Source organism: Nelumbo nucifera, chromosome 6, assembly GCF_055504915.1.
Source record: "Nelumbo nucifera cultivar China Antique chromosome 6, China Antique-T2T, whole genome shotgun sequence".
Lineage (NCBI taxonomy): Eukaryota > Viridiplantae > Streptophyta > Magnoliopsida > Proteales > Nelumbonaceae > Nelumbo > Nelumbo nucifera.
In genome coordinates this window covers 62674353-62701013 of record NC_142654.1, presented here as the reverse complement: position 1 = coordinate 62701013, position 26661 = coordinate 62674353, and the positions used below count along the sequence as shown (strand labels likewise).

The 26661-nt window shown below is 38.4% G+C and overlaps 1 protein-coding gene across 1 annotated transcript; it reads left to right on the top strand.

Moving 5' to 3' along the window:
* Nucleotides 1-5062: 5062 nt before the first annotated feature.
* Nucleotides 5063-24916, top strand: DPMS1 (Nucleotide-diphospho-sugar transferases superfamily protein). Its single transcript, XM_010268633.3, has 8 exons — nt 5063-5385; nt 8854-8953; nt 9075-9108; nt 9182-9258; nt 11631-11656; nt 23340-23504; nt 23582-23696; nt 24612-24916. The coding sequence occupies exons 1-8, from the start codon at nt 5090-5092 to the stop codon at nt 24714-24716; spliced, it is 918 nt and encodes a 305-aa protein (XP_010266935.1). The 5' UTR covers nt 5063-5089; the 3' UTR covers nt 24717-24916.
* The last annotated feature ends 1745 nt before the right edge of the window (nt 24917-26661 follow it).

The following is a 26661-nucleotide window of genomic DNA, read 5'->3' as shown; positions in this document are numbered from 1 at the left end:
TGCGCGAACCGACTCCCACAGGAACCATAGAGAGCTCGACTTGCGGGGGTGGCTCCATAGTCTATTGGCCATCAACCCCCACGGGAACCATGGATGGCTTAACTTGCAAGGGAGGCTCCACAATCTGTTGGCCATCAACTCCTAGGGGATCCATGGAGGGCTTGACTTGTGGTTTCCACAATCCGGGTTGGGAGATTCTGTTTGGGTAAGACCGCTGGAACTTGTTTGGGCTGGTTATTTTGATTATGTTTCCCTGCAGGGGTTCCTTCAATCTAGGTGTTGCTGTTGTTGTCACTAGTTGACCATTGAGTACTTAGCAAGAGGAGTGAGAAGGCTTTTGTAGCATTTCCCACAGACAATGCCAATTAATGGTGCACGATCTGGTGTTCCCTAATGGAGGACAGCTCGGGCATCAAAGTGGTGAGGTCAGTTGATCGAGCTGCAAGAAAGTAGTAATTAGAGTACCCAGGGTGGGAACTCCGATGCTTAAGTCAACAAAGAGTATGAATGCTAGAAAGCGAGAGAGCAATAGAGCTATATCGCACATACCTTCCCTGATTAATGAGATGCCTTTATATAGGTGCAGGTTGTTGTAAACTTCACATAGCCCGTCCAAGATCTCTAGGAGGACGTGGTTTACCTTCTTGCCTCACTCGGAGTTTGCTTCCGTGTAAAGTGATAGAGCCTATTTGGTTGCCTTCGAAGTGGGCGGGGTGGGAGTTAGCTCCGTTGGTGAGGTGACATGATCTCAAAGGATTTGGAGATGATAGCCGACATGTAATGGAGGTTGGCCAACACATCATGCAAGTCGCTAACTGGACCTCAGTGTGCTTTGCCTAAGTGTGTGAGGTGCCGACAGGTCAGCCCTAGCCAAGGTGCAGGTCGCTATCTAGACCTTAGTCAGGTCAGTGAGACCTCGGCAGGAGGTTGCCCTTCATGTTAAGGTCTCTAGTTCGGTCCTAAGGTGGTCGGTCCAATCCTGAAGATGTGTCTACAAGTCGGCTATGGCGAGGTGGTGACAAAGCGCTCTTAGGGTGTGCAAAGTGCATTCGACGTGGTTCTAAGGAGGTCACCATCATTTTGGCTAAGGCAAGTCATTGCCTACGTAGTGTCAGGGTGTCGTGCGACGGTTCTAGAATGCCACATAGTGTGATGTCACTAAAGGGCCAAATCGCCCCTCATCACATATGTTATGCATTGAGGGGAGTCATCAAAACTAGGCTCTTGTACACATACACATTAGGATTTATGTACAAGAAAGGGACACCACATACAACCCAAAAGCTTAAACTATTGTGTTATGGGCCACTCTTGTATACAAGTCCCTTATACATTTCATTCTTTTCCAAGGGATTCTCTTTCAACTACTCATACGTGAATCCCAACATCGTATAACCAAGTTTCATGTAGATTCAACCTTTCATGGGCACAAATAACTAATATTCACGCTGGCTCTAAGGTCATAATGAGCATGGTGAGTGGGTGAGTTAAGTAAAAGTTTGTAGCCTAATCATCGATTAGCATGTCACGTCACTTCCCGAGATTCCATGTAACTGGAGTGGATCATTCTCTATTACCATAAAAAAGTATCATACTTGTCATAAAATGCATGAAAAAGATGATTGAAATTGGCTATAAATCCAAGTGAAGACAACATAGCTCTTACAGTTACAAACGGATATACAATTAATAGAAAAGATTACGTTTAGAGATAGATTGCAAGTTGTAGGGCATTAAGTTAGAGTTGGTGGGATTCAAATTTAGAATCTTAGATCTAGGGGTGGCAATTTTCCCCGTCCCCGACGGTAGGGCTGTTCACGGGTCGGGTTGGGTCGGTTTATTGGGGTTTTCCCAACCAACCCGACCTGGTTGGGTTACTTGAGATGGAAACCGAAACCGACCCAGTGTTAAGTAAAACCAACCTGGTCGGTTTGAGTCGGGTTGGATCGGTTTGGGTCAGTTTCGGTTTTGCTCCTGTACAAAAAGGACATAGAAGCCTAGAAGGAAATATCTATTCTGAAAACTGAAAACTGAAGTTTTTAAGATATTTTCTGGAAATATATTTAAAAAGTTAGAATTAGAATAGAAGACAAAAGTTGTCAAGAAAATAGAAAGTCAAACTGTTTTATAGAAAGAAGGCTAAAATTTATATATTTCAAGAAACTTTCTAAGTTCTAATCTAAGTAAAAAAGGACACCTAATTCTAATTGTAATTGCCTAATTAGTTGGCTATTTGGTGTAAAAGACTATAGAAACTAGGATAGAGACAACTTAGTTAAATAGGAACTAGAAAACTAGGTTAAATTGTAATTAGGAATTAGGATAGAGGCAACTTAGTTAAAAGAAGAGTTTCAGTTCTTTAATCTTCCTTCAACCTTCGTCATCATCTCCTGCTGCCATCGCTATCGCCGTCGCCTCGCCCTTCAGATTCTCTCTCATCGCCGACCTTAGCTCTCGCAACGGTTCTCTCTCTCTCTCTAACTCTCATTCTCAGACTCTCGGTCTTCAGTTCGTTGGGGATTCGGGTCTCCGACGCCACAATTAACTAACATTCACGCTGTCTCTAAGCTCATGGTCAGTGGGTGAGTTAAGTAAAAGTTTGTAGCCTAATCATCGATTAGCATGTTACGTCGCTTCCTGAGATTCCATGTAACGGGAGTGGATCATTCTCTATTACCATAAAAAAGTATCATACTTGGCATAAAATGTATGAAGAAGATGTTTGAAATTGGCTATAAATCCAAGTGAAGACAAGATAGCTCTTAAGGTTACAAACGGATATATAATTTATAGAAGAGATGCAAGTTGTAGGGCATTAAGTTGGAATTGGTGGTTATCAAATTTAGAATCTTAGAAATAGGGGTGGCAATTTTCTCCGTCCCCGATGGGTACCTAGGCTCCCCGACTCGATGGGATCGGGGATGGGGGGTACCTTGGTGGGGTTGGGGTCGGGGATGGGGCTACCCCTGAATCCCTGATCGGGGACGGGGATGGGGACGGGAAATGTAATCCCCGCCCCGACCCATCCCCGATTAATCTATATAATTATATATATATATATTATATATTATAATAATCATTATTCGTTTTTTAAAAGATTAAAACTTAAAAAGAAGTAAAACACTTAAACAATAAAACACTCAATTAATCGATAGTAAAACCCTTTGAGGACAGGGATGGAGGGGGGATTCCTTTTCTCGTCGGGGATCGGGGACGGGGATGGGGGTGATTTGGGGGTTGGGGTCGGGGATAAGGAATATAATCCCCGCCCTGTTGCCATTCCTACTTAGAAGAAAGGGGATGGAGGAAGAGAAGTTTGGTGGTTGGTAATGTTGGTTATTCTTTGAGTTTTCAAACTAGACTTCTTTGTCATTTTATCGTACAAGCATTTGATGCATGACGACTACATCCCTTATTTTGGTAGAGAGGTTGATCCCATGGGACTGAATAAGTGGTTGCGCTGTTAGTAGGTGGGTTTAGAAGATAATGATGAAATAGAAGTTGTGTAGCCTATGTTGATGGATAGGGGTGGCCACGAGTCGAGCTTCTCATGAATTATTTGAGTTCAGCTTGGCTCGGTTTAAATCGAGCTTCGAGTTGAGCTCGAGCCTGATATATAGGCTCATTTGCTAATTGAGCCGAACTTGAGCCTAATGAAGCTTAGCTCGTGAGGCTCGCAAGCTTAATCGACCCTAGTGTAATAAATAAATAATTTTTTATTATACACATACATACATATACATATACATATACATATACATATATATAATAAATAATTTTATTTATATATAATATTTTTATTTTTTATGTATACTAGTAAATAATTTTTATAATTCTTAATTTTTGTATGTAAAATAAAAAAATAATTATATATATAATTTTTATTTTTTAGTAAAAAACATGGTTTGCGGTCTAGCTCGAGCCAAGCCAAGCTTGAACTTGCGAGCTTTGAATTGAGCCAAGCTTGAGCTCAAGTCTCTAGCTCATATCGAGTTCAAGCCTAACACAATTCCAGCGAGCCAAGCTCGAATAGCCAATTATTCGGCTCAGCTCGGCTTGAATCCACCCCTATTGATGGCAGTTGTAAAGGCGAGAAAGTCATGGATCTCAGACCCGACCCACACCTTTCAAGCTCCTACAATGATGATGGTCATGTACGGTATCACCCGCTTCATTTCCTTCCCTTTTATCATACTAGCACCTAGCACGTCATTTTACACATCACAATATTACAAATGATATTGGGGTGATCCTTTTTGACATGGACCAGACTTGATACTTTAGGCCCAACCACATATCTGTAATTTATGCATGTGTTTGGTAGAGCTTCTGTTTATCAACTAAACATTTGTACTTGATTTATCTTCAAAATCGAGAAAAGTAATAATGTCAACTGTATATGACAAGTAGGTACCATTAGGCGCCACATCAGCAAAACAGTGAATAAACGCCTAATTGTTGGGGGAAGCTTCAAACCCAACGGTTGGGGGAATCTTCAAACCCAACGGTAGGCACACACATAAATTAAGGCCAGCTTTTGTGAGTATCTATGTGTACGGATCACCATGATGGGCTGAATGCTGATTTGGCGATGACATGGCGACGTTTTAATAAATGCCTATCACAAAATGCCCATGGAACAAAACACACACTATATATATTATTTATATTGCATTTTTATAAATTTGTTATATTAATTATTTTTTATAAAAACATGTATATATATGATGAAATAATTGAAAATATACTTGTAATTTTTGTTTTTTCTTTTTTTTTTTAATTATTATTTTTTATTTTTCTTTTAATAATTGACTACTTTTTTATAAAATTTAAATTAAATTAGATCATATCCCAAAATCCAACTTTTTCATCTTTAAATTCGAATCCATACTTATACTTATGAGATTCGATCAGATTTTCGGATTGGTTCTTAAGAGAATAACAGTGTCGAATTAGATTCGAATCCGGTACGATCCGTTTGCATCGATGGTCATAAAAGAGAGAATGGAGGGGCTCGGGGCATCGAATTTCTGTGAGTCGAATGGCGGTTTTGCAATTCCGGAAGCTATACGTGTCAAATTATCATTGGATGTTACTTGGAAATTACGTCAACTTTCACGCTGGAAAAAGGCTGTGCAGAATGCAAGATCTCCTGGAAGAATCGTGTTCTTCTTCTCAGGGAAGTCAAGGGAGAATCGGGGTCGGGAAACGGGAATCCGTGTTGGTTTTATTAGAAAAAAGTAAAACAAAGGGGGAAAGCGAGAGAGAGAGAGAGAGAGTAAAAATGGAGCAGCGAAGGAGCAACAAATACAGCATCATCGTTCCTACATACAACGAGCGTCTCAACATTGCCCTCCTCGTCTATCTCATCTTCAAGCATCTCAGGTCCCTGAAAAGTGAAAACCCCTCTCTCTTTCCTTTCTATTTCTTGATTTTTCCAGTTTTCCACCATGGATGGCTGAACCGGAATTCAGAAAACCCGTCTTTTCTTCACTAATTCATATTCTCGTACTCTTCTTCTTCTTCTTCTTCTTCTTCTTCTTCTTTGTTTGTAAGGTCCTTGCTATAGCATTAATATAGAACTGTTGTCGGTTCAACTTTGAAAGAACGATTCTATGAGCAATAACTTGAACCCAGTATAAGCAATGATATTGAGTTTGAGCTATAGAAGAAAAAGAACGTTAAATTGTATCACAACTAAAACTTATATAAGACCCAAAATTAGATTTTCCAGTATTGACCATGATTATGTGGCATCGAATTTATATAGAGAAGAGAAAATTTGCTGTTCTCGTGGTTGAATTGGATCGGGAATTAGTAAGGGGAGTGGGATTCGAATCAAATTAGGGTTCAACCTAAGATTGTAGGATTCGTATTTTCTGTTAAAATTCCTAAGTAGTATGTAGAAGATCCACAAAATCAAAATATGCCGTAATATTGGGGAGTGTGTGATATAGCAAAGTACTTTTTTCCTTCACATCTCAATAAATCGACAGGTTATCATTTTTCCTTACATACTAGTTAGTGTAGGAGATAATCATAATTAACAATGATGAAGGTGGTGGTAAGGGCAGATATCATGGCCTTTTCTAGTTGGTTTCAGGTGTACCATCTCATGGCGATATTCCAAAAGTGCCTAAAGGTAGTGAGATTAGACAAGTTTTGGGTTTTGTGCTACTGCTTTGAAATGAATAACCAGAAAGATGAAGGCCAAGGGGATATATTGACTTCTCTTTGTGCATTACTGATTTGATTGTACAGTTCAACTGCTCAAGATGATCTATTATTTTTTTACCAATGTCCATAATCTTCTACACCTTATTTTTCCTATTAAAACAAATTCTTTTGACTCTCACGATGATGATTTATCAATGTAAGTTTTTTACAATATAATGATAGCGGCACCACTTTTTTATATTGACTCTCACTTCTCTTTGTGCATTACTGATTTGATTGTACAGTTCAAGATGATCTATTATTTTTTGTCCAATGTCCATAATCTTCTACACCTTATTTTTCCCATTAAAACAAATTCTTTTGACTCTCACTTCTCAGGAAAAATAGGTGATGATGATTTATCAATGTAAGTTTGTTTACGATATAGCGATAGCTACACCACTTTTTTAGTTAATCAAAATTATATGAAACCCTTACCAAAAACATTATGTCAAACAAGTTAAATCAAGGTAGTGAGAAAGGATGTATTGGCACATGCATTATGATCCTATGTGGTATGGGAGAACAGAGTGGGATTTCTGCTGTCAGCCAGGCTTGGGACAAAGCTTTGAACATGATGGGGTTCTCAAAAATATACAAACAAAGAATTCATGTAAGTTAAGGAAGCATCCCCAGATGAAAATGCCTATGGGAAAAACTGCAAGATGAACTTCAAATTTATATTTCAGAACACAAATAAGATTTGTCCTGTTCATGGATTTCTTTCCTGATTTATTGCAGAATAAACCTTGAAGCTTCTACCTTAGTGGTCTTGTTTTATTATGCCATGCCTAACTTATCTCTTTCCTGACAACATCCTTATCCTTCCTCAAGAAGCTACGTTGGCCTGGCTTTTATCGTCTCCACCTTTAAATTCACATGTTTTGTACTAGTAACTTTGTTTTGGGGTAGTTACTCTTAAAAGTTTTGGTTTTGGATACACGACATTATATTTTGGTCATTTAACATGTTGACTGTCAATTCTTCTCTAACCTTTGGAATTTATATCTGGTCCTCAGCTCTATTGTGCTTCATGTATTTAAGGTTTGGAGTTTTCATTAATAAATAAAGTGAATGCACTTAATTCCCTCTGTGAAGGTATTTATAATGCTAATGGACCAAATAATTAGGTAGATAGCCTGTATTACAATGGGTAGTTAAAAACATTTGTATTTTCTCCTGAGAAACCAGGAATCTGGGTTGTCATATTGGTTAGTATTGATGGGTCTTCTGACCTACTAATAGCTTGAAATATGAATTGTAGTGTCTCTCTTCCTTGGCTTAATTTCGAAAGGGAAATTGAAGAATATATTCAAACATTCTGAAAGAGATTTAGACTTTATGTTTAGTGCTTGCCTTCTAGGTTGGTCTGGAGAAAGTCTTCAAAATGACTAGCCTGGTTCCTATGAGGCTGAGATTCATATGTGGTTTTCTGCAATATTTTATAGGGGCCTAAAAGTTTCAAACATCTTAACCACAATGATTCAATGGCTTGGAGCCTTGAAAGACCTTAGGCAAAGTAGTAAGTTAAGTTCTTTGTTTGGGATTTGCTCCTGGGTAGCACTTATGTTGCTTCCTTTAGGGTAAAAAGCACTTGCCACATTTAAATGGTGATTGGTAATTGAGGTACAGAAATGCTTAACAGAGGCTGTAGCAAGTTTTCCTTCAGGAGCGGAAGCTGCAAAATTGGTGGTTGTGGTTTTTATCTTCAGAATGAAGAAAACATGTATTGAGATTTTAGCAAGGTCTTTTTAAATGTCTAAACTGCCTAAATAATCCTTCTAATAAATTTTCCAAACAAATACTTGTGGTGCTCCACACCCCTAGTAATCTGCTGGGTTTTGTTGGGTGAAAGAAATAATTAGATCTTTAAAGGTTCATCTTCTCAACTGGAATCAGTGATCAGCAGATCAGAGAGCATCTTAATCAAATAGGCCAGCATCAGAAAGGAGTTCAGGGTTTTTTCATTTCAGTGTTTTTGCAATCATTGGTTTATGCGATTGCTCTAGCACTTCTTCTTGATTGTAAATGATGTGCATGGTTCACAGTGGTCCTTTTCCCTCGAAGGATCTGATATTGAATCTATGGGTTGTTCCCCTTTTTTGATCAATAAATTTATACTTCTACCTTTCAAAAATATAAAAAAAATATCCAAACAAAAATTGTGGAGAATCCCTTCAAGTTTATAGATTTTCCATGAGGTACTCCTGTAAGGGATTCTAAACAGAAATTCTAAGAATGAACAACTGAAGTTAATTAGTCACAATGGTTCTCTAATAATTGTATAACTCCCAATCTCTGACTTTTTGATGGTGCTTAGTTGTTAGTTTAATTAAACTGGGATTATTGTTTAACGTTGTCATAACAGAGTCTATTACATGTGTGGTGCATCCCACCCACATAAATTCTTTATGCCAATGTGCTTCTTTAGATGCTTCAAAAAGTATATCTCAAGGCCCAGGAAAATACTGTTATTTGAACAGGCTGAATTGTGGTCTATGATCTCTTAGGTAGTCAGACAACATGCCTCTGTTATGTATAAAGATATTCTATGTAAAGGTACTGTTATTATCTTCTGTAAGATCCAGAATGTGTTTCATCACTGTAACTTTGACAACCCTTTTCTGCTTGGTTTAGGGATGAGGATTTTGAAATAATTGTTGTGGATGATGGAAGTCCTGATGGGACTCAAGAAGTTGTAAGACAGTTACAGGAAGTATATGGAGAAGATCGCATTGTAAGAACTTCCAGGAGAGAAGTCGAATCTATGTTTGACATTTTCTTCCCTGTCCTTTCAATGAATTTTTCTTTAGTCACTTGTAATAACCACCCCTTAATCTTATTCTTTGATAATGCAGCTATTAAGAGCTAGACCAAAGAAGCTTGGCTTAGGTATGTACCTATTCTTTTCTGCACAAAGCATTACGTAGTTGGGAAGAAATAATTTATCTGTATTTAATTTCAGGAACTGCATATTCTCATGGACTGAAGCATGCATCTGGGGAATTTGTTGTAATCATGGATGCTGATCTATCCCACCATGTGAGTTCAATTGATTTTTTATTGGGTTGATTTGTGGATTCTGTTTTCTGGAAATATAGACTTTGTTCTATTGGGAAATTTAAGGTGTTGGCCATTTGACCATATGGATGATCTGTCAACTGTACAGTAGTATGTGTCCCACATTCTGGGGATGAGACCTAGAGTATAATTTCTAGGTCAAACTTTGACCAGATAAGATTATCCCTACCATCTAATCTGTTATTTTTTTCATATTCTTAGGATCAGTTAAACAAATTAGTTTTTTCATAGATCTCTTGAGTAGGCATTATCTGAAGGGTAAATTTCTTAAACTACCTTATGGTTTAGTTAATTGACTAAGTATACCCCTACTGGTTGATTATTGTCTAACGCTACCCCTACATTTTCTGACAACTCACTAACTCTACCCTTACCGTCAGCATCCGTTAATATTCCGTTAAAACTCGTACACACCTGACATATAAATTTTTGCAAAACCCAATTTTACCCTCCGTCCATCTTCATATTCACCGTTGTCTTCCTTTCAACAGTGGCAAGCCGAACTGTTGTGTTCTGTTGCAAACCGAGCTGTTGTCTTCCTTTCAAAATCTCGTACACACGGTTGAGGTATTGCAGAAAAAACACAGCAAATCGAACTATCATGTTCTGTTGTTACTGTTTTTCACTGGTTTTTATTTTAGTTTATTTTTGCTATTTCGGTGATGGATACCTTAAAAGGGTCCATCCGTTAATCTAGCTTCTTGAGCTCTTTAGAAGAAAGAAAAGGATAACAGTTTCAGGGCCAAATTCGATAGCTCTAGTCTAGGTACAAAAAAAAACCTTATAAATACTGTCTAACTCCTGAAAAATCTAAACTGGTTAAATAGAACACAAGATGGGTGGACTCTAATCGAGCTCTAATGTTGAAAACCAAAGACCTCCTCCACTCGAGTTGTAGGATAGGTTCAAAATATCAAAGGAGAAAAAGAAAACAAATCAACCCAGAAACCTACGAACCTCAGTTTCGCAGTCCAAAGTCATCTAGAATCAGCTTTGGTGATATGCTAACTATTTAGCTTCATTTTGGCTTTCAATACAAAAAGTAACCCAGATATTCAGGTGGATTGGTTCCTGGGATTGAAGTCAGTTAAAAGACGATCCTGGCAAATACAGAACTTTCTCATAAAGCAAAGGTTACGAAATGATCAGCAACAACGGAATCAGAATCATTCTATTGGAACTTCAGAGGTCTTATTCTCAACCACGAAATCTCTCTTCCTGGAAGAAACAGTAGTCGATCAAGACTACAATCAGTCTTGAATTCAAAAGAAAAGAAAGAAGAAATTTCAGAAGAGAAGAAGAAGAGAGGGAGAAAAGAGAAGAATCACACAAAGAGATTTTGAAAAGAGAGAGAGGGTTGATCAGTTGATCTGCTGACATGGCACTCTTAATATTTATATATGTTGACTAATTGTAAAAGGGTTGAATTGCCCTTATTGCTTACATGGCAAATAAACTAATAATAAAGCTGAAATAACAAGCTGTAATAACAAACTGAAATAACTAACAAAAATAAATTAACAAAAAATATGCTGTCATACGAACACAGTGGGGTCCACAGCAGTGGGGTCCACATCAGTGTTCTCTACAGAAACAATAGAGACCAGAATCAAGGTACAATGTTAAGAACCTAGATTAACGGATAGACCCTTTTAAGTTCTCTCTGTGAATCAAAAAAACACTAACAGAGGGACCCTTTTACAAGGTTTTTTTTGTACCTTTCCTTTCTTTACTGAGAAGCCATTCTCTCTGGATGTGAACCGACGTTCTTTTTAGAAGTCAAAACACCAGCTCCCCTGTTCATCAGAACAGAAGAACTCGAACCTTAGGAGGCTGAGGAAAAGAAAGAATTGACTAGCCTGACGGTGATGGGATAGAGATTTTGAGGGAGAGGAGGGAAGAGATAAGAGAGGAGATGTTGGTGAAGGATTGGGCGGCGATGACCATACTGAGGAAGATGAAGAAGAACCGAAGGAGCTTCCAATTTGGCATAAGGGCAAAATGGACATTTCAGTCCTTCCATCAATCTTTTAACGGCAATGACAATTTTTTCGAAATAGTAAGGGTAGTGTTAGACAATAGTCAAACAGTAGGGGTATACTTAGTCAATTAGCTAAACCACAAGGGTAGTTTAAGAAATTTACCCTTACCTGAAAGATGGCATCCCTTCCATACATGCACCTGATGCTGCCTAGTGCAGTTGGCAGATATCATTTTCTATTATGCAGATGCTACAGGCTTCCACTTAAATTTGTTTTTTGCTTGATGTTTTTTTCTCCTTTTTCCTATTTCTTCTTTCTTTTCTTAATGTAGTTCAATTTTTTGTGTGACAGCCAAAGTACTTGCCAAGCTTCATCAGGTAAAGGAATAAAAAAAATCAATCTTCTTGCTTATTTTCCAATTGAAGATTGAGTAGTTAAGAATGCTTTCAGTAGAAATCACTGATTGTAGATTTAGTTGAATTTCTTGTGAAAGGAAAAGGGGAGGAAGATAAAGATTTTGGTAGTAGAGAAGAAAAGAGAGGGAGAAAATAGTAGGAAGTCAACCAGGATTCTTGAATTAACCCTAGCCGCCAACCCCTCATTATATTTATACTTAACTTAAAGGATGAGATATTACAAGGATGCCCTTAGTAGGGCGGCTACTAATGTAGCTGAACAGTCACAACTTAAAAACATAAACTAATGGGCCTAAAGCCCAACAACTTCCTAACTAAATAGCTTAAAATAAAAATAAAAAACAATTAGGCCCAACTCAACACTCCCCCTCAAGTTGGGAGTAAATGTAACACATTCCCAACTTGCGTAGATCATGCTCCAACTTGTTCTTTGCAACACCTTATGGGCAATGTTAATTGCTGCCTGGTTATCACAGTATAACATCATAGGTTCTTCTACATGTACACCAATTTTATCTAATAGGGAATGAATCCAGAGAAGTTTTGAAACTCCATGTGCCATGGCCCTGTATTCAGCTTCAACACTTGATCTTGCCACCACTGTTTGTTTCTTACTCTTCCAAGAGACAAGGTTACCCCCAACAAGGGTGTACACTCTTGAAGTTGATCTCCTGTCATCAAGGCATCCTGCCCAATCTGCACCTGTATAAGCCTCTAGTTTCAACTGTCCATGATCAGTAAACAATATGTCTCTGCCCGGGTGTCCCTTCAGATAAGCAAGAATCTTGTCAACTACCTTCCAATGTTGGACTCGTGGAGCATGCATGTATTGACTTACCACACTTACTGCATGGGAAATGTTTGGTCTTGTCATACACAAGTATAGCAACCGACCCACAAGTCTTTGATATCTTCCAATGTCCTTTACTGGTTCGCCTTCTGATGCATTGATTCTATGGTTTTGATCAATAGGGGTACTGATTGCCTTCGTTCCAAGCTTCCTTGTCTCTTGAAGAAGATCCAAGACATACTTTCTTTGAGAAATAAAAATTCCATGTTTTGATCTTGCAACTTCAATGCCTAGGAAGTATCTCAGTTCTCCAAGATCCTTAATTTCAAATTCTTTATGTAGATTCCTTTTTTAGACAATCAATCTCACTTAGGTCATTCCCCATGACAACAATATCATCCACATAAACAATTAGGACTGACACCAAAGATCCCCTTCGCTTCACAAACAAGGTATGATCGGATTGAGTCTGAGTGTATCCAAAAGCAATCAAAACCTTTATGAATTTGTCAAACCATGCTCTGGGAGATTGTTTCAAGCCATAAAGTGACTTCTTAAGCCTACATACCTTTCCCTTTTCAGTATCACTGTAAAAGCTAGCAGGAAGATTCATATACACTTCCTCTTGAAGATTCCCATTTATGAAAGCATTATTCACATCAAGTTGAAACAAGGGCCAAGAGTATGAGGCAGCAAGAGAAAGAAGTATCCGAACAGAGGTCATCTTTGCAACCGGTGTAAAGGTCTCAAAGTAATCAACACCATAGGTCTGTGTGTACCCTTTTGCAACAAGTCTTGCCTTGTACCTTTCTATACTTCCATCTGCCTTATATTTTACCGTGTAAACCCATCTGCATCCAACTGTCTCCTTGCCTTCTGGTAGATCCACAATGTCCCATGTCTGATTCTTAATCAAAGTTGCCATCTCTTCCTGCATAGCTGTCTTCCACTCATGTTTGGAGAGAGCCTCACTAACACCCTTGGGTATAGACACTGAGTCAAGGGAGGAAAGAAAAACACGGTAGGAAGGAGAAGGTCCACTGTAGGATAAGTACTGTGAAATACAATGTGCAGTACACTTTCTCTTCCCTTTTCTGAGAGCAATAGGAAGATCAAGGTTATCTGTAACAGGGTTAGTAGAATCAATGGGAATTGAAACAGTAGCGAGACCAAGAGGAATACCTGAATGCATGTCAGCTGAATCTAGAGTCTCCAAGGAATCGACAGAAAGTGATGTGAGTTCTGCTGCAACGGAATCAACTTCCTTGTAAAGTCTCTGTCGTAAGTAATGCTGAGAAGCAGGACGCAAAGGAGGTGGTAAGGTAGGTGACACAGGATGGTCAAGCACAGGAGTAGACACTGGGACTGGAACTGGAACTGGGAGAGGAATAGACTGCTGACTCACTTCCCCAAAACACTCCCCCTGAGAAGGATTCTTTGAAAAGAAGTATGTGGATTAAAAAAAAGTGACATCCATGGTAACATACCGGCTCCTAGAGACTGGATCATAGCAGTAGTACCCTTTTTGATTTTCTGCATATCCAAGGAAGACACACTTCTTTGCCTTGGGATCAAGCTTTGAGCAGTGAGGACCAAGGACATGTGCAAAGCAGACACACCCAAACACCCTGAGAGGAATATGAAACATCTCCCCCTTAGGAAAAAGGAGACTGAATGGGGTGTTGAATCCAAGTATACGAGAGGGCATCCTGTTAATCAGATATACTGCTGTGAGAACTGCATCACCTCAAAACCGAACTGGAACTGTAGATGTGCTCATCATGCTTCTTGCAATCTCAACAATGTGTCTATTCTTTCTTTCTGCAACACCATTCTACTGTGGAATGTAGGGACAACTGCTCGGATGGACAACACCATATTCTAACAGATATGAAGCAAGGTGTTTTTCAAAATATTCCCTGGCATTATCTGATCTAAACACCTTTATTCTTGTTCCAAACTGTGTTAGCACCATATGATGAAATTGCCTCACCAAGGATGGTACTTCATCGCGGGATCTCATCAGGTAAATCCAAGAGTATCGTGAGAAATCATCTACAAATAAGAGAAAATATCGATAGCCTCCCATAGAAGGAACATGGTAAGGTCCCCACACATCTGAATGAATAACATCAAAGGAAGAAGAACACCTTTTATTACTAGGTTTAAATGAATGTCTACAATGCTTTCCAAGTTGACAACCTTCACACTCCAAACATGACAAACTAATAGACCCTAACTCACTATCCCTGCTGACATAATGACTCTGATGAGGAGGAAGAACATCCAGGAGGTAGATCCCATTCACTTGACGACCACTCCCAATCGTCCTCTTTGAATCCAGATTTGCAAAATACAATGACCAGGAGAAAAAATTACTGAGCAGCAGGTTCTTAATCAAACTACTAACAAATAACAAATTAGTGCTCAATCTAGGAACATGAAGGACCGAGGGTAGAGAAATAAAATCACTAATCTTGATAGATCCCTTCCCAGCAATAGGAACATGGGATCCATAAGCTGTGGAGACCCTATCTCTGCTAGAACAGAGCTGGTAAGAAGAAAAAATAGTAGAGCTATGGGTCATGTGCTCTGAGTCTCCAGAATCTATAATCCAAGGAGGTTACCTAAAGTAGAAACATAATTTGCAGTGATGTGTGAAGTACCTGTGTGAGCAAAGGTAGTAGAGTGGACTCCACTAGTGCCACCTGTACCTTGTTGTCCGCTTGCTACTGAACTGGAACTGGTTGTATCCCGCTGGTTCAAAAGTTGCCCATACCTCTCAAGTTCGGCCCTTACTGCAGCAATTGCAACAGACTCCAGAGCAGCTGTAGTAGGTGGGGCCGAAATGGCACCAGTAACTGCCATGTGTGCATTTCCCTTCTTATTTTTCAGTCTAGCCGGCACAAGACGTGGGTGAAGCTTCCAGCAAGTATCTCTTGTGTGTTTAGGCTTCTTACAGTAGTCACAGATCAAATCTCTTTTATCTTCCTTCTTGATTTCACTGCCACCCCGATCTCCACTTTGTTTAGGTTTCACAGTATTCACTATGGTAGACTGATCAGAAACAGGATTTTTCATTATCACATCTCTCCTCCCCTAACACAAAGTATATGCCTGGGAGAGGGTAACACTGTCCCTGGAAAGAAGATGCTGTCTTGCAATATCATACTCAGGATTAAGGACAACAAGAAATTCAAACACCCTATACTTTATCTAGATGTTTCTGATAGGTAGCTGCATCCTTAGTGGTTTACCAAGCAAATGTCTCTAAATGGTCAATCTCTTGCCACAGGGTTTTAAGGGCTGAAAAATAGGCTGCAACAGGTTTTATCTCCCTGCTTTGTAGAAATAATATGATTTCTCAACTGATAAGCCCTAGCAACATTCTCCCTCTGTGAATAGGTTTCTGCATCCCCATCCCATATGGGGCAACATGGAATTACACAACCAAGTCATCACCATATAATTCTCCTATACCCACCGGGAGTTGCTAGTTTCGGGTTTCACTTCCTCACCCCAGTGATATACCCTAATTTCCCACGAGCACCAATGGCCATTTTAGCAGATTGTGACCATTCTAAGTAATTTGCACCATCCAACCTAACTATAGTAATGGTCCCAGTCCCGAAAAGGTCTCCAACACGTCCTCCCACTGGTCCTATTTCACTCCCGGGCTTATTTTCAACTTCGTGACCCTCAATGCTTCTCAAAAAATGTAAAGAAAATAACTAAAATATGTAACAAGATCAAACGAAACACTTCTGGAACCAACAACACCTTTCTGGTGTCCTAGATTGTCTTCCCACAAAAGATTCCTTTTTTGTGGGACGGGAGAAGAGAGAGAAGAGGCAGCCGCTCTCTCTACAAGCCTCCAAATCAGGCAGGACTTGAACCGCCCCTTATAGAAAACTCCAAGGAACCCTAAAAAATTAGGGCGCCACTTCCTACTTCCTAGGTCAAAATTGAAGAGTCCAACAGAAACAAGACTCTTCCCCTTTCTCCAGTTTTTCCTGATTTTGATGAGAAACCCTAGACCAGCTACAGGGCACACAAATCCACCAAAAAATCCAAAAACTGGGCTTACCTGAGAACTTCGATCAGCCTCTTAAATCACCATGCAGTTGGCCGATCTAGGGCTGCACGAGGAAACAACTCAAGGAACCTTCAGCTTGCTCTGATACCAAGTAGAAATCACTGATTGTAGATTTAGTTGAATTTCTTATGAAAGGAAAAGGGGAGGAAGATAAAGATTTCAGTAGTAGAGAAGAAAAGAGAGGGAGAAAAGAGTAGGAAGTCAACCATGATTCTTGAATTAACCCTAGCCGCCAACCCCTCATTATATTTATACTTAACTTAAAGGATGAGATATTACAAGGGTGCCCTTAGTAGGGCGGCTACTAATAGCTGAACAGTCACAACTTAAAAACATAAACTAATGGGCCTAAAGCCCAACAACTTCCTAACTAAATAGCTTAAAATAAGAATAAAAAACAACTAGGCCCAACTCAACACTTTCCTTAATTATTTAAGAAAATTCCCTGAAATTTCTATGAAATATGTTCCATCATCATTATCAGCTACCTAGCTTAATGTGTAATATGACTTTGCTGAAGGCCATGTTTTTATTAAAAAGGGGAAAAAAACTTAAATGAGGTATCTTACAAATATTTGAACCTCCACTCTATTTCCTGAAGGACTTTAACATCCCTTATTGCGTGATGTCACTGGACACATAGTACCCTTCTGTTAGTCATCCATCATCTTCTGTTTTCATGTGATATAACATGCTTGTTATTTTATTTTGTAATTCTGGTTTTGCCCTTTGATGGTTAAACATAAAATAAAACAAAAGCTAGAACTGATGGCATTGCTTTCCTCAAAAAAGGGGACTGCAACGAAAAAGAAGATAGACCAATGAGTCCATCAACAGATTGAAAAACAAACCAATAAACAACAACTAATGAAGTTCCAGAAATGCATCAATTAAAAATGAAAGAAAAAATGTACAAATGGGGAAGTGGAGAATGTATACAAGTAAAACAAGGGATAAATTGAAAAGAATAGAGAGAGAGAGAGAGAGAGAGAGAGGTGCTGGTGGAGAATGAAACAAAAACTAATGAAGTTCCAGAAATTAAGAATGCTTTCCTTAATTATTTAAGAAAATTCCCTGAAATTTCTGTGAAATATGTTCCATCATCATTTTCACCTACCTAGCTTAATGTGTAATATGACTTTGCTGAAGGCCATGCTTTTATTAAAAAGGGAAAAAAAACTTAAAAACCACCCCTGAGGTATCTTACAAATGTTTGAACCTCCACTCTATTTCCTGAAGGACTCTAACATCCCTTATCGCGTGATGTCACTGGACAAATAGTACCCTCCTGTTAGTCATCCATCATCTTCTGTTTTGATGTGATATAACATGCTTGTTATTTTATTTTGTAATTCTGGTTTTGCCCTTTGATGGCTAAACATAAAATAAAACAAAAACTAGAACTGATGACATTGCTTTCCTCAAAAAAGGGGACTGCAACGAAAAAGAAGATGGACCAATGAATCCATCAACAGATTGAAAAGCAAACCAATAAAAAACAACTAATGAAGTTCCAGAAATGCATCAATTAAAAATGAAAGAAAAAATGCACAAATGGGGAAATGGAGAATGTATACAAGTAAAACAAGGGATAAATTGAAAAGAATAGAGAGAGAGAGAGAGAGAGAGAGAGAGAGAGAGAGCAATCATTGGAGAGGTGCTGGTGGAGAATGAAACAAAAACTAATGAAGTTCCAAAAATTAAGAATGCTTTCCTTAATTATTTAAGAAAATTCCCTGAAATTTCTGTGAAATATGTTCCATCATCATTATCACCTACCTAGTTTAATGTGTAATATGACTTTGCTGGAGGCCATATTTTTATTAAAAAGGGGAAAAGAACTTAAAAACCACCCCTGAGGTATCTTACAAATATTTGAACCTCCACTCTATTTCCTGAAGGACTCTAGCATCCCTTATCGCGTGATTTCACTGGACACATAGTACCCTCCTGTTAGTCATCCATCATCTTCTGTTGTGATGTGATATAACATGCTTGTTATTTTATTTTGTAATTCTGGTTTTGCCCTTTGATGGCTAAACATAAAATAAAACAAAAACTAGAACTGATGACATTGCTTTCCTCAAAAAAGGGGACTGCAACGAAAAAGAAGATAGACCAATGAATCCATCAACAGATTGAAAAGCAAACCAATAAACAACAACTAATGAAGTTCCAGAAATGCAATAATTAAAAATGAAAGAAAAAATGCACAAATGGGGAAATGGAGAATGCATACAAGTAAAACAAGGGATAAATTGAAAAGAAGAGAGAGAGAGAGAGAGAGAGAGAGAGAGAGAGAGAGAGAGGTGCTGGTGGAGAATGAAACAAAAACTAATGAAGTTCCAGAAATTAAGAATGCTTTCCTTAATTATTTAAGAAAATTCCCTGAAATTTCTGTGAAATATGTTCCATCATCATTATCACCTACCTAGCTTAATGTGTAATATGACTTTGCTGAAAGCCATGTTTTTATTAAAAAAGGAAAAAAACTTAAAAACCACCCCTGAGGTATCTTACAAATATTTGAACCTCCACTCTATTTCCTGAAGGACTCTAACATCCCTTATCGTGTGATGTCACTGGACACATAGTACCCTTCTGTTAGTCGTCCATCATCTTCTGTTTTCATGTGATATAACATGCTTGTTATTTGGTTAGTCAAAGATAAATTTCTCACCAAAAACAAATGTCTCAGCAAAAACAATCAGGTGAGTAGAGGAATCCAGCTCTAGAACCTGTGTTGTGTGCTCTGCAATCAAGTGGAAGAGGAGAATAACCACCTTTTTCTGCACTGCTCTGTCTTATGCAATCTGGAGCCATTTCTTGTCTCTTTGGCAGCTCCACTGGGCAATGCTAGCAACTGTGTGTGATCTTTTGTGGTGTTGGGAGCTTTAGGGACAGTCCAAGATCACAAAGAGTGTTTGATCTTTCATCCCAGCTGCGGTATTAAGTACTATTTGGGCCGAAAGGAATAACAAAATATTCCAAAACAAACATAGTGAATGGATCAACTATTTCCTATACATTTGGGAAGCTAATATCCTGGAATGCTGCTGCGAAAGGAATTCAACCAAGGACTTTAGGAGCCCAGCTGCTGGCTGGGGAGATCTAACTTTCTTTGTACTCTTGGTTTTGGGCCTTAGGAAAGGCCCTTTGTAATTTGTATGCTGTTTCTTCATCAATAGAAGTTACCTTAACTTTTTTCAAAAAAAAAAAAAAAAAAAAAGAACTTTACCTGGAAAACTTTTGCACAAACCCAGTTCACCTAATGTAGCAATATTAATTTGAATTAGACCTTTTACTTCATCAACGTCTCTGAAACACCAATGAACAGCATACTAAAGATAACAGTTCCTAAGAAAATCACACAAAAACAAATAAATGAAATTAAAATGAAAAGAAAGGACCGATTGAGGAAAAAACTTTTGATTTTGTAGAGATGAAAATTTAATCTATACAGCCATTGTTAAATGAAGTACCGATGTAACAATGAACAGAAACCTGATCAGGAAGATAAAATTAAAGATAAGAAAGAAAAAATAGCTGCATAGGATCTAAAGTGGAACATAAAGAAGCAGGGAAACTGATCTTAGAACACCAATTAGCAAATACAGAAATGTAACAAAAATCCATTTCGGAGATTGAAATGAATGAATTTCCACAGCAAAGCAAACAAAAGATAAGAAAAAAAATCATGAAAGGGGAAAGGAACAAGGAAAAGTCAGTCAATAACTTTTTTATTTTTTGTTGCAGAAAAAGTGGGATAAAAAGAAAAGGAAACAACTTACAAAGTCTCAATTTCTGAAATGCCAGAACGTTCAGTGAAACAAAACAACAGTTTTTTAATTTTCTTTCTATTGATTTTCCAACTGTGAAATTTACTTGGTGTTTGTCCTCGAGTGCAACCTCAGGCAATAGAGTTTCTGAGTGAGAGGAAAGTCCGAAAGTGATGGGAGTAAAGAGTGTGGCAAAGTGATTACCAGGAGGTGGGGAGGGTGTAGTGTAAGAGCTCCACTGATGCTGGAATATGACAAGTATATCTCCACAGGAGGCACCTGAACAATTGGGAATCAATGTTACCTTCTCCTTTTCTACATCATGTTGTTGGCCTTCTTCCCTGTTTCCTCTGACATTACCTGTCATTACCAGAAATGCAGGGGAGCCAGGCCACCCTTCAAGCAAACCTTCAGTTGCATATTCAACAAGCTTACACCTGATGCTGGAATATGACAATATATCTCCACAGGAGGCACCTGAACAACCGGTAATCAGTGTTGGTACTTCCCCTTTTCTGTCATGTTGTTGATCTTCCCTGTTTCTTTCAACATTACCGGTCAGTAACAGAAAGATGATGGGGGGGGGGGGGGGAGGACTAGGCCACCTTTCAGTTGCATAATCAACAAGCTAACACCTCTCTCAAACCAGAATTTCCAAAATCCAGAACCCCGCCTCCCTTTAAAGGCTTTGAAAGCCTAGAAAGAATGACGCAGGCTTTACAGTTTTATATCCCAAAGGAACAATTGGAACCCAGGGGGCCCATCGCTGAGTTGCACCTTTGACACCATTGATGGCGTCAACAACTGTACCTGGTCCAAGGACAACAAGAGCAGAACAGAGGCTTCAAACTCAAGCCACTGAGCTCTAAGTGTCATAACTCCATTTTTGCAGTGAAACTCCATTTTCTCTCTCTCTCTCTCTCTCTATATTCTCCATCATTGACTAAATGTAGAAGGGGAGGAAAGATGAACAGTGAGCTTTTCTGACAGGGGTATAATTGAATTTGAGTTGATTCCATCAGAGATAATGGCTTGAAACTCTGAGAAGGGTACTTTTAGTCCTTTAAGATAACATATGGGTGGTTTAAGTGTTTGTCAGATGCCTCAGGGGAAGTTTAATTGGTGAGACTTCCAACTAGGCTTTCTCCACTACATTTCTGGTTTCATCTCTCCCCATCTTATCAACCTTCAATCTCAACATCCCCATCTTCACTGAAGGTCATATTATAGATGTTTTATTTCTTTGATGTCCAAAATTCCACTTTGTGAAGTATGCCCAATGTTGCATCTGTCCCATTCTTCGTCATTTTTAATGGTATGTCTTGCTTTTGAAATACTCTTGAAGGATATTGCTTGTCTCTAATTTTCTAGGTGACATTCTGTTTGACCCCTCTTTGTTAATAAATAATTTTTTTGATAAATTTGTTAATAGATAATTAAACGAGTACATAGAGAATTGTTTGAATAATATGACTACTTCTGTATTTCTATTCCTATCTTTTCTAAAATTGTAACCCATTTTTTGTTTCAATATTGTTTTGAACTTTCTACTTTCTAGTGCTTTTATGTGTTTCTATCCCCTGTATTTTTGTTCTATCCGGTTTAATCAATCAAAGAAACCATCAAACCTCCTTTGATATATGCCTAATCAATTCACCCTTAACCAATGCAAATGATATAAGTTCAATTGCCATGATTGATGTAGAGCTATAGATATCATCTATAAAAAAGGCCATTATCCAATGTTGGTCCCAGCTATTTGGAGTCTTGGGAGTAGACTGGATACAGCCCCAAGTGCTCTTACTAGGGATATGCCTTCAAGTCAATAAAGATTTTGGAAGGGCCATCTCTATGAAGTCAAGCAAATACCTTTCTGTTTTGTCTTGATCATTGTTCAATCACTCTCCTAGATTTTTATGGTGTTCTTTGCATAATCTTGATTCCTCTATTGTGGGAAAAGTAGCTCTATATCTACTCTGGATCTCTATGAGAAAATCAGGGATTCCAGATTTGGATTTCAGCGAGCTTTGAAATGATTTATAACAAACATCATTTTTTTTTGTCTCCACTTTTGGTGAAGGGTTCTAGTGGAAAGGCACCTCCATATTTTTTATATCAATATAGTTAATTGTAATTTACTTTCTACTTCCCGACTATAGAGTACACACCTAATTACCATCCTATACAATAAAAAAACTATCCAAAGAGACTGACAAGCAGAGTTTCCCATTCTTGGAGATCTGGTGTTTATCCACACCTCCATCCTCTGGGTGTTCTACTTGCCCTCTAAAGAGAACATTATGGAAAGGTCTCACCAAAAGTTCCATTCATAACATTTCTTCCACCATTATAATCTGCCTCAGATGGGTCTGCTATTGCTTCTTCTAGGCAACATGACAATGTGGTACATTTTTCCAGTTCTTTATTAAGTGATTGCTTTTTAAATCATTGGTACCACACCACACGATGCTTTCCCTACTCTCCTTTTCAAAACAATGGCTAGCCAGTATCCTTGGAGCTAAAGATGATAGGACCTTGGACATAAATTACACAGATCCACCAAGCTATTAATCTTCCTGAAATCTCCCCTTTCCCCATTGCCCACCAAAAAGCTAATTTTAGCAACAAATTCCTGTGGAATTTCATGATTCTGTTCCATGCAGATATACGACAAGTAGATAGATTTTGGAGTCTCAATCAAATTGAGCCATTCTGTACTTGCAATTAACCGTCCTTCCCTCCATGGAGCTCCTTCCTCACTAAGTTCTCATATCTATACTGGCACATGAATTAATTTTTGGCCTTGCTTGTTGCTTTCCCCTTACCTTTTCTGTTTATATGCAAATTCAATAGGTTAACATTATTATTTGAATGTTTTATCATGTAGTAGAGAACAAAAGTTCAGGAGTCGGTATAGGTTTCTATCACCTGGTTGAAAAATAAATATTTGACTTGTGTTTTTGTATACACATTTCTTAGGAAGCAAAAAGAGACTGGTGCAAGTATAGTTACTGGGACTCGATATGTTGGAGGTGGTGGTGTGCATGGGTGGACCCTTATGCGCAAATTGACAAGTAGAGGAGCCAATGTACTTGCCCAAACACTTCTATGGCCTGGCGTGTCAGATTTGACTGGATCTTTCCGGTAAATCAGTTTCAGTATAAGCAGGTCCTGCTCAAGGCCTAGGATTGAAAAACTAACATTTCTCGGTTGTCTTGAAGGCTTTATCGAAGATCTGTCCTTGAGGATGTCATTAACTCCTGTGTTAGCAAGGGATATGTCTTTCAGATGGAAATGATTGTCCGTGCTTCCAGAAAAGGGTACCATATTGAAGAGGTATGCTTTTAGTATCTTTTTAATGTGACTCTTTCAGGTTGAATATTGACAATGAATGATTCATCAGAGCTGTAGAGCTTTGGCTAGCCTAATGTTCAGCAACTTCATAAGTACTTTTCTGGTATATATTGAGAAGAGTTCAGTGTGGTAATTCAAAATTCCATGTAGTGATTTAACCTGGACATGTAGAATGATGAAAAGGTTAGGTAAACTTTAACGAAGTTGAGGCCTTGAAAAAAAGCCTCGCCTAGCCCTAGTTATTACATTCTACTTGCAATTAGGCCTGCGGTTACATTTCATATATAGATTTGCGTACTGATACATGTATTGGATGCCAAAACCAACATTAGGGGTAATGGCCCTTTGGCCCTACTTATATGTAGTTTGTCTAAATTAGATAGAAACGTTTTCTTGTTCTACAGAATAAACCAAATTTAACTTTACATTGCCTCTCTGTCTAGCCACATGTCCTAACGAGGTCTATATGGAGACCGGATCTGTTCCTCACAAAAGGGGCCTCACATGCGCCTCACAAGCACATCCTACCATGCATTGGGAATATCTCCCATACTTTTAAGTTATTATTCACGGGAGATGTTCCCAATGCACGGTGGATGTGCATGTGAGGCGCCCGAGTGAGGAGCAGATCCCGTCTCGTCTATATCACCATTTATAGAGGTTGCACTTGTATAATGCTACGGAAACAGCATCAAATATGGAAGTTCTAGACAGGCAGTTTTTTTTTTTTTTATTTTCTATTTTGATCCCTAAAAATTGGGCTATCGTTTAGATGTTTTTGCATGTGTTTTAATGTTGCATTTATCGTATATGAATTTAATTTTATTTTGACTATTTTTAGTGGTTCAAGTCTGTTTTTCTTCACATATAAAGCTTGGAGCTTGTGTATGTGCACAGGTACCCATTACTTTTGTTGATAGAGTTTATGGGAGTTCAAAGCTGGGAGGATCTGAAATAGTTGAATATCTGAAGGGCCTTGCATATCTACTGGTTACAACATAAAAAACTGAAGCGGATATTATTTTACTTATCCCTTTTTTTGTTCTTTACCAAAGTAAACAATGGGAGTCTCCCTAACCAATTTTTGAAACATTCTCCTCTACCAGGTTTCTTACTGCTTTTTGCCTAATGTTTTCATTTCTGGATTCAGTTTTATGTATTGCCTCCTCATTTAGGTAGCCAATGTGTACAATTTAATTGCATAATTCTGCGCTTGAACAAACATGGTTACACGTTAACACCAAATTTTTTCACAAAAGTTCACAAAAGTTTTTTTTTCTTATACACACTAAAGCAAAATGGGTACAAATGAATCACCCATTTTGCTTAGCGTGTATGTGCAAAGTATGTGTTTATGCGAACTGTAGGGGGTCAGGCGTTCCTTCCCCCTGTACTTTAGGTCGGGTGTGTTTAAAATTCCTAATGCAAAGTGATGACTGATGACTTGTATACTGTTCATGGGCGGGGCTTAGATTTGGCTTTTGTCAATTTCAATGGGCCTGGCTCGAAGCCCAAGCCCGACAGTATTAAGTCAGGCCTAAAGCCTGGCCCGTGAACATGTAAAAGTGATGACTAATGACTTGTATACCTGTTCATGGGCTGGGCTCGGGCTTGGTTTTTGGCAAAATTTCAATGGGCCAGGCCCGAAGCCCGAGCCCGAGTCCAACAGTGTAAAGTCAGGCCTAAAGCCCGGCCCGTGAATAGGTAAACAGTGATGAGCAATGGAATTGTCTGTCCCTCAGTCCCTTAATTAGATAAAGGGAAAATTCCCGATTAATACCTTGTAATTTAGGCTTTGTCATTTTGGTCCCTCAGTTTTAAAACGCAACTAAAGGGAAAATTCCCGATTAATTGGTTGAATTGTTTGATAAAGAGAAAAGGAAGAAAAAAAATGGAAGTGATGTTCATCGACAACTCGAACGAAGAATGGAAAAGGACAACTAAGGTGGACCTAGACGTAAGGAAGATCCAAAATGATCACAACAAATGGGTGCTTTGTCTGCATTCCATGTTGCATGGAGGAAAAGCCTCAATTGATGCAATAATGCACAGAGCTAAATCTTCTTGGAACATTACCTATCGTCTATCAATCAAGCTTCTAGGTAATGGTTTTTTCTTACTATCATTTGCCTGATTGCCTCCAAAGAAGACTATTACTGTATTGGGGAATGGCCCATTGTTTATCAACGGGAATCATCTGATCCTAGCAAAATGGAGAGTGGAAACAGTGCAAATATTGGGATCAAAAGTATCCCGAAATTATCCTAGAGGAAATTTGCACCATTATCAAATTTGATGAATACACTCTCACTTGATAGAGCTAATAGGTTCCCTCAAAGAAGTTATTAAGGAATCCTAGAGGCTGCGTTTGGAAACAGTGCAAATAAATGTGAATGCAAATATGTAGAGTGTAAAATGGTTCATATAAATTGTAAAATTGGGTTAGTTTTGTACTGACAAAACTACCTTCTTACAAAACAGACTTTTAGTTGTAATGAATGCAAACATGAATTCCAATAAAGTATATGTTTTTTTTTTTATCAAAAGCCCACTTGAATGCAAATTTACTTCTTTTTTATTTATGTACTTTTACATCTTATTATCGGTGTAAATATGCATTGGTCTGTCATTTGTTGCCAAACATAGGCAAAAGTGAACGGGAGTGCAAATTTACCTTGAACCGGGATTTACACTCCATTTGTATCGTTTCCAATCGCAGCAAGAATGTTTCAAGTAAAGGATCCAAGCGGCAACAATTCCATCTAAAGTCCAAATGATTGCAAAATCTCTAAGGGAGTGGAATAAAGTCCCTTTTGAAATCATTTTCATTCAAAAACAAAACATTATTGAGGAAATTCAAAATTGTCAACAATAAAGAGAGAAAAGACCAAAGAATTTAATCCTTCGAAATAAGGAGCCCTCCAAAAGATATAAAACAAAATTTTAG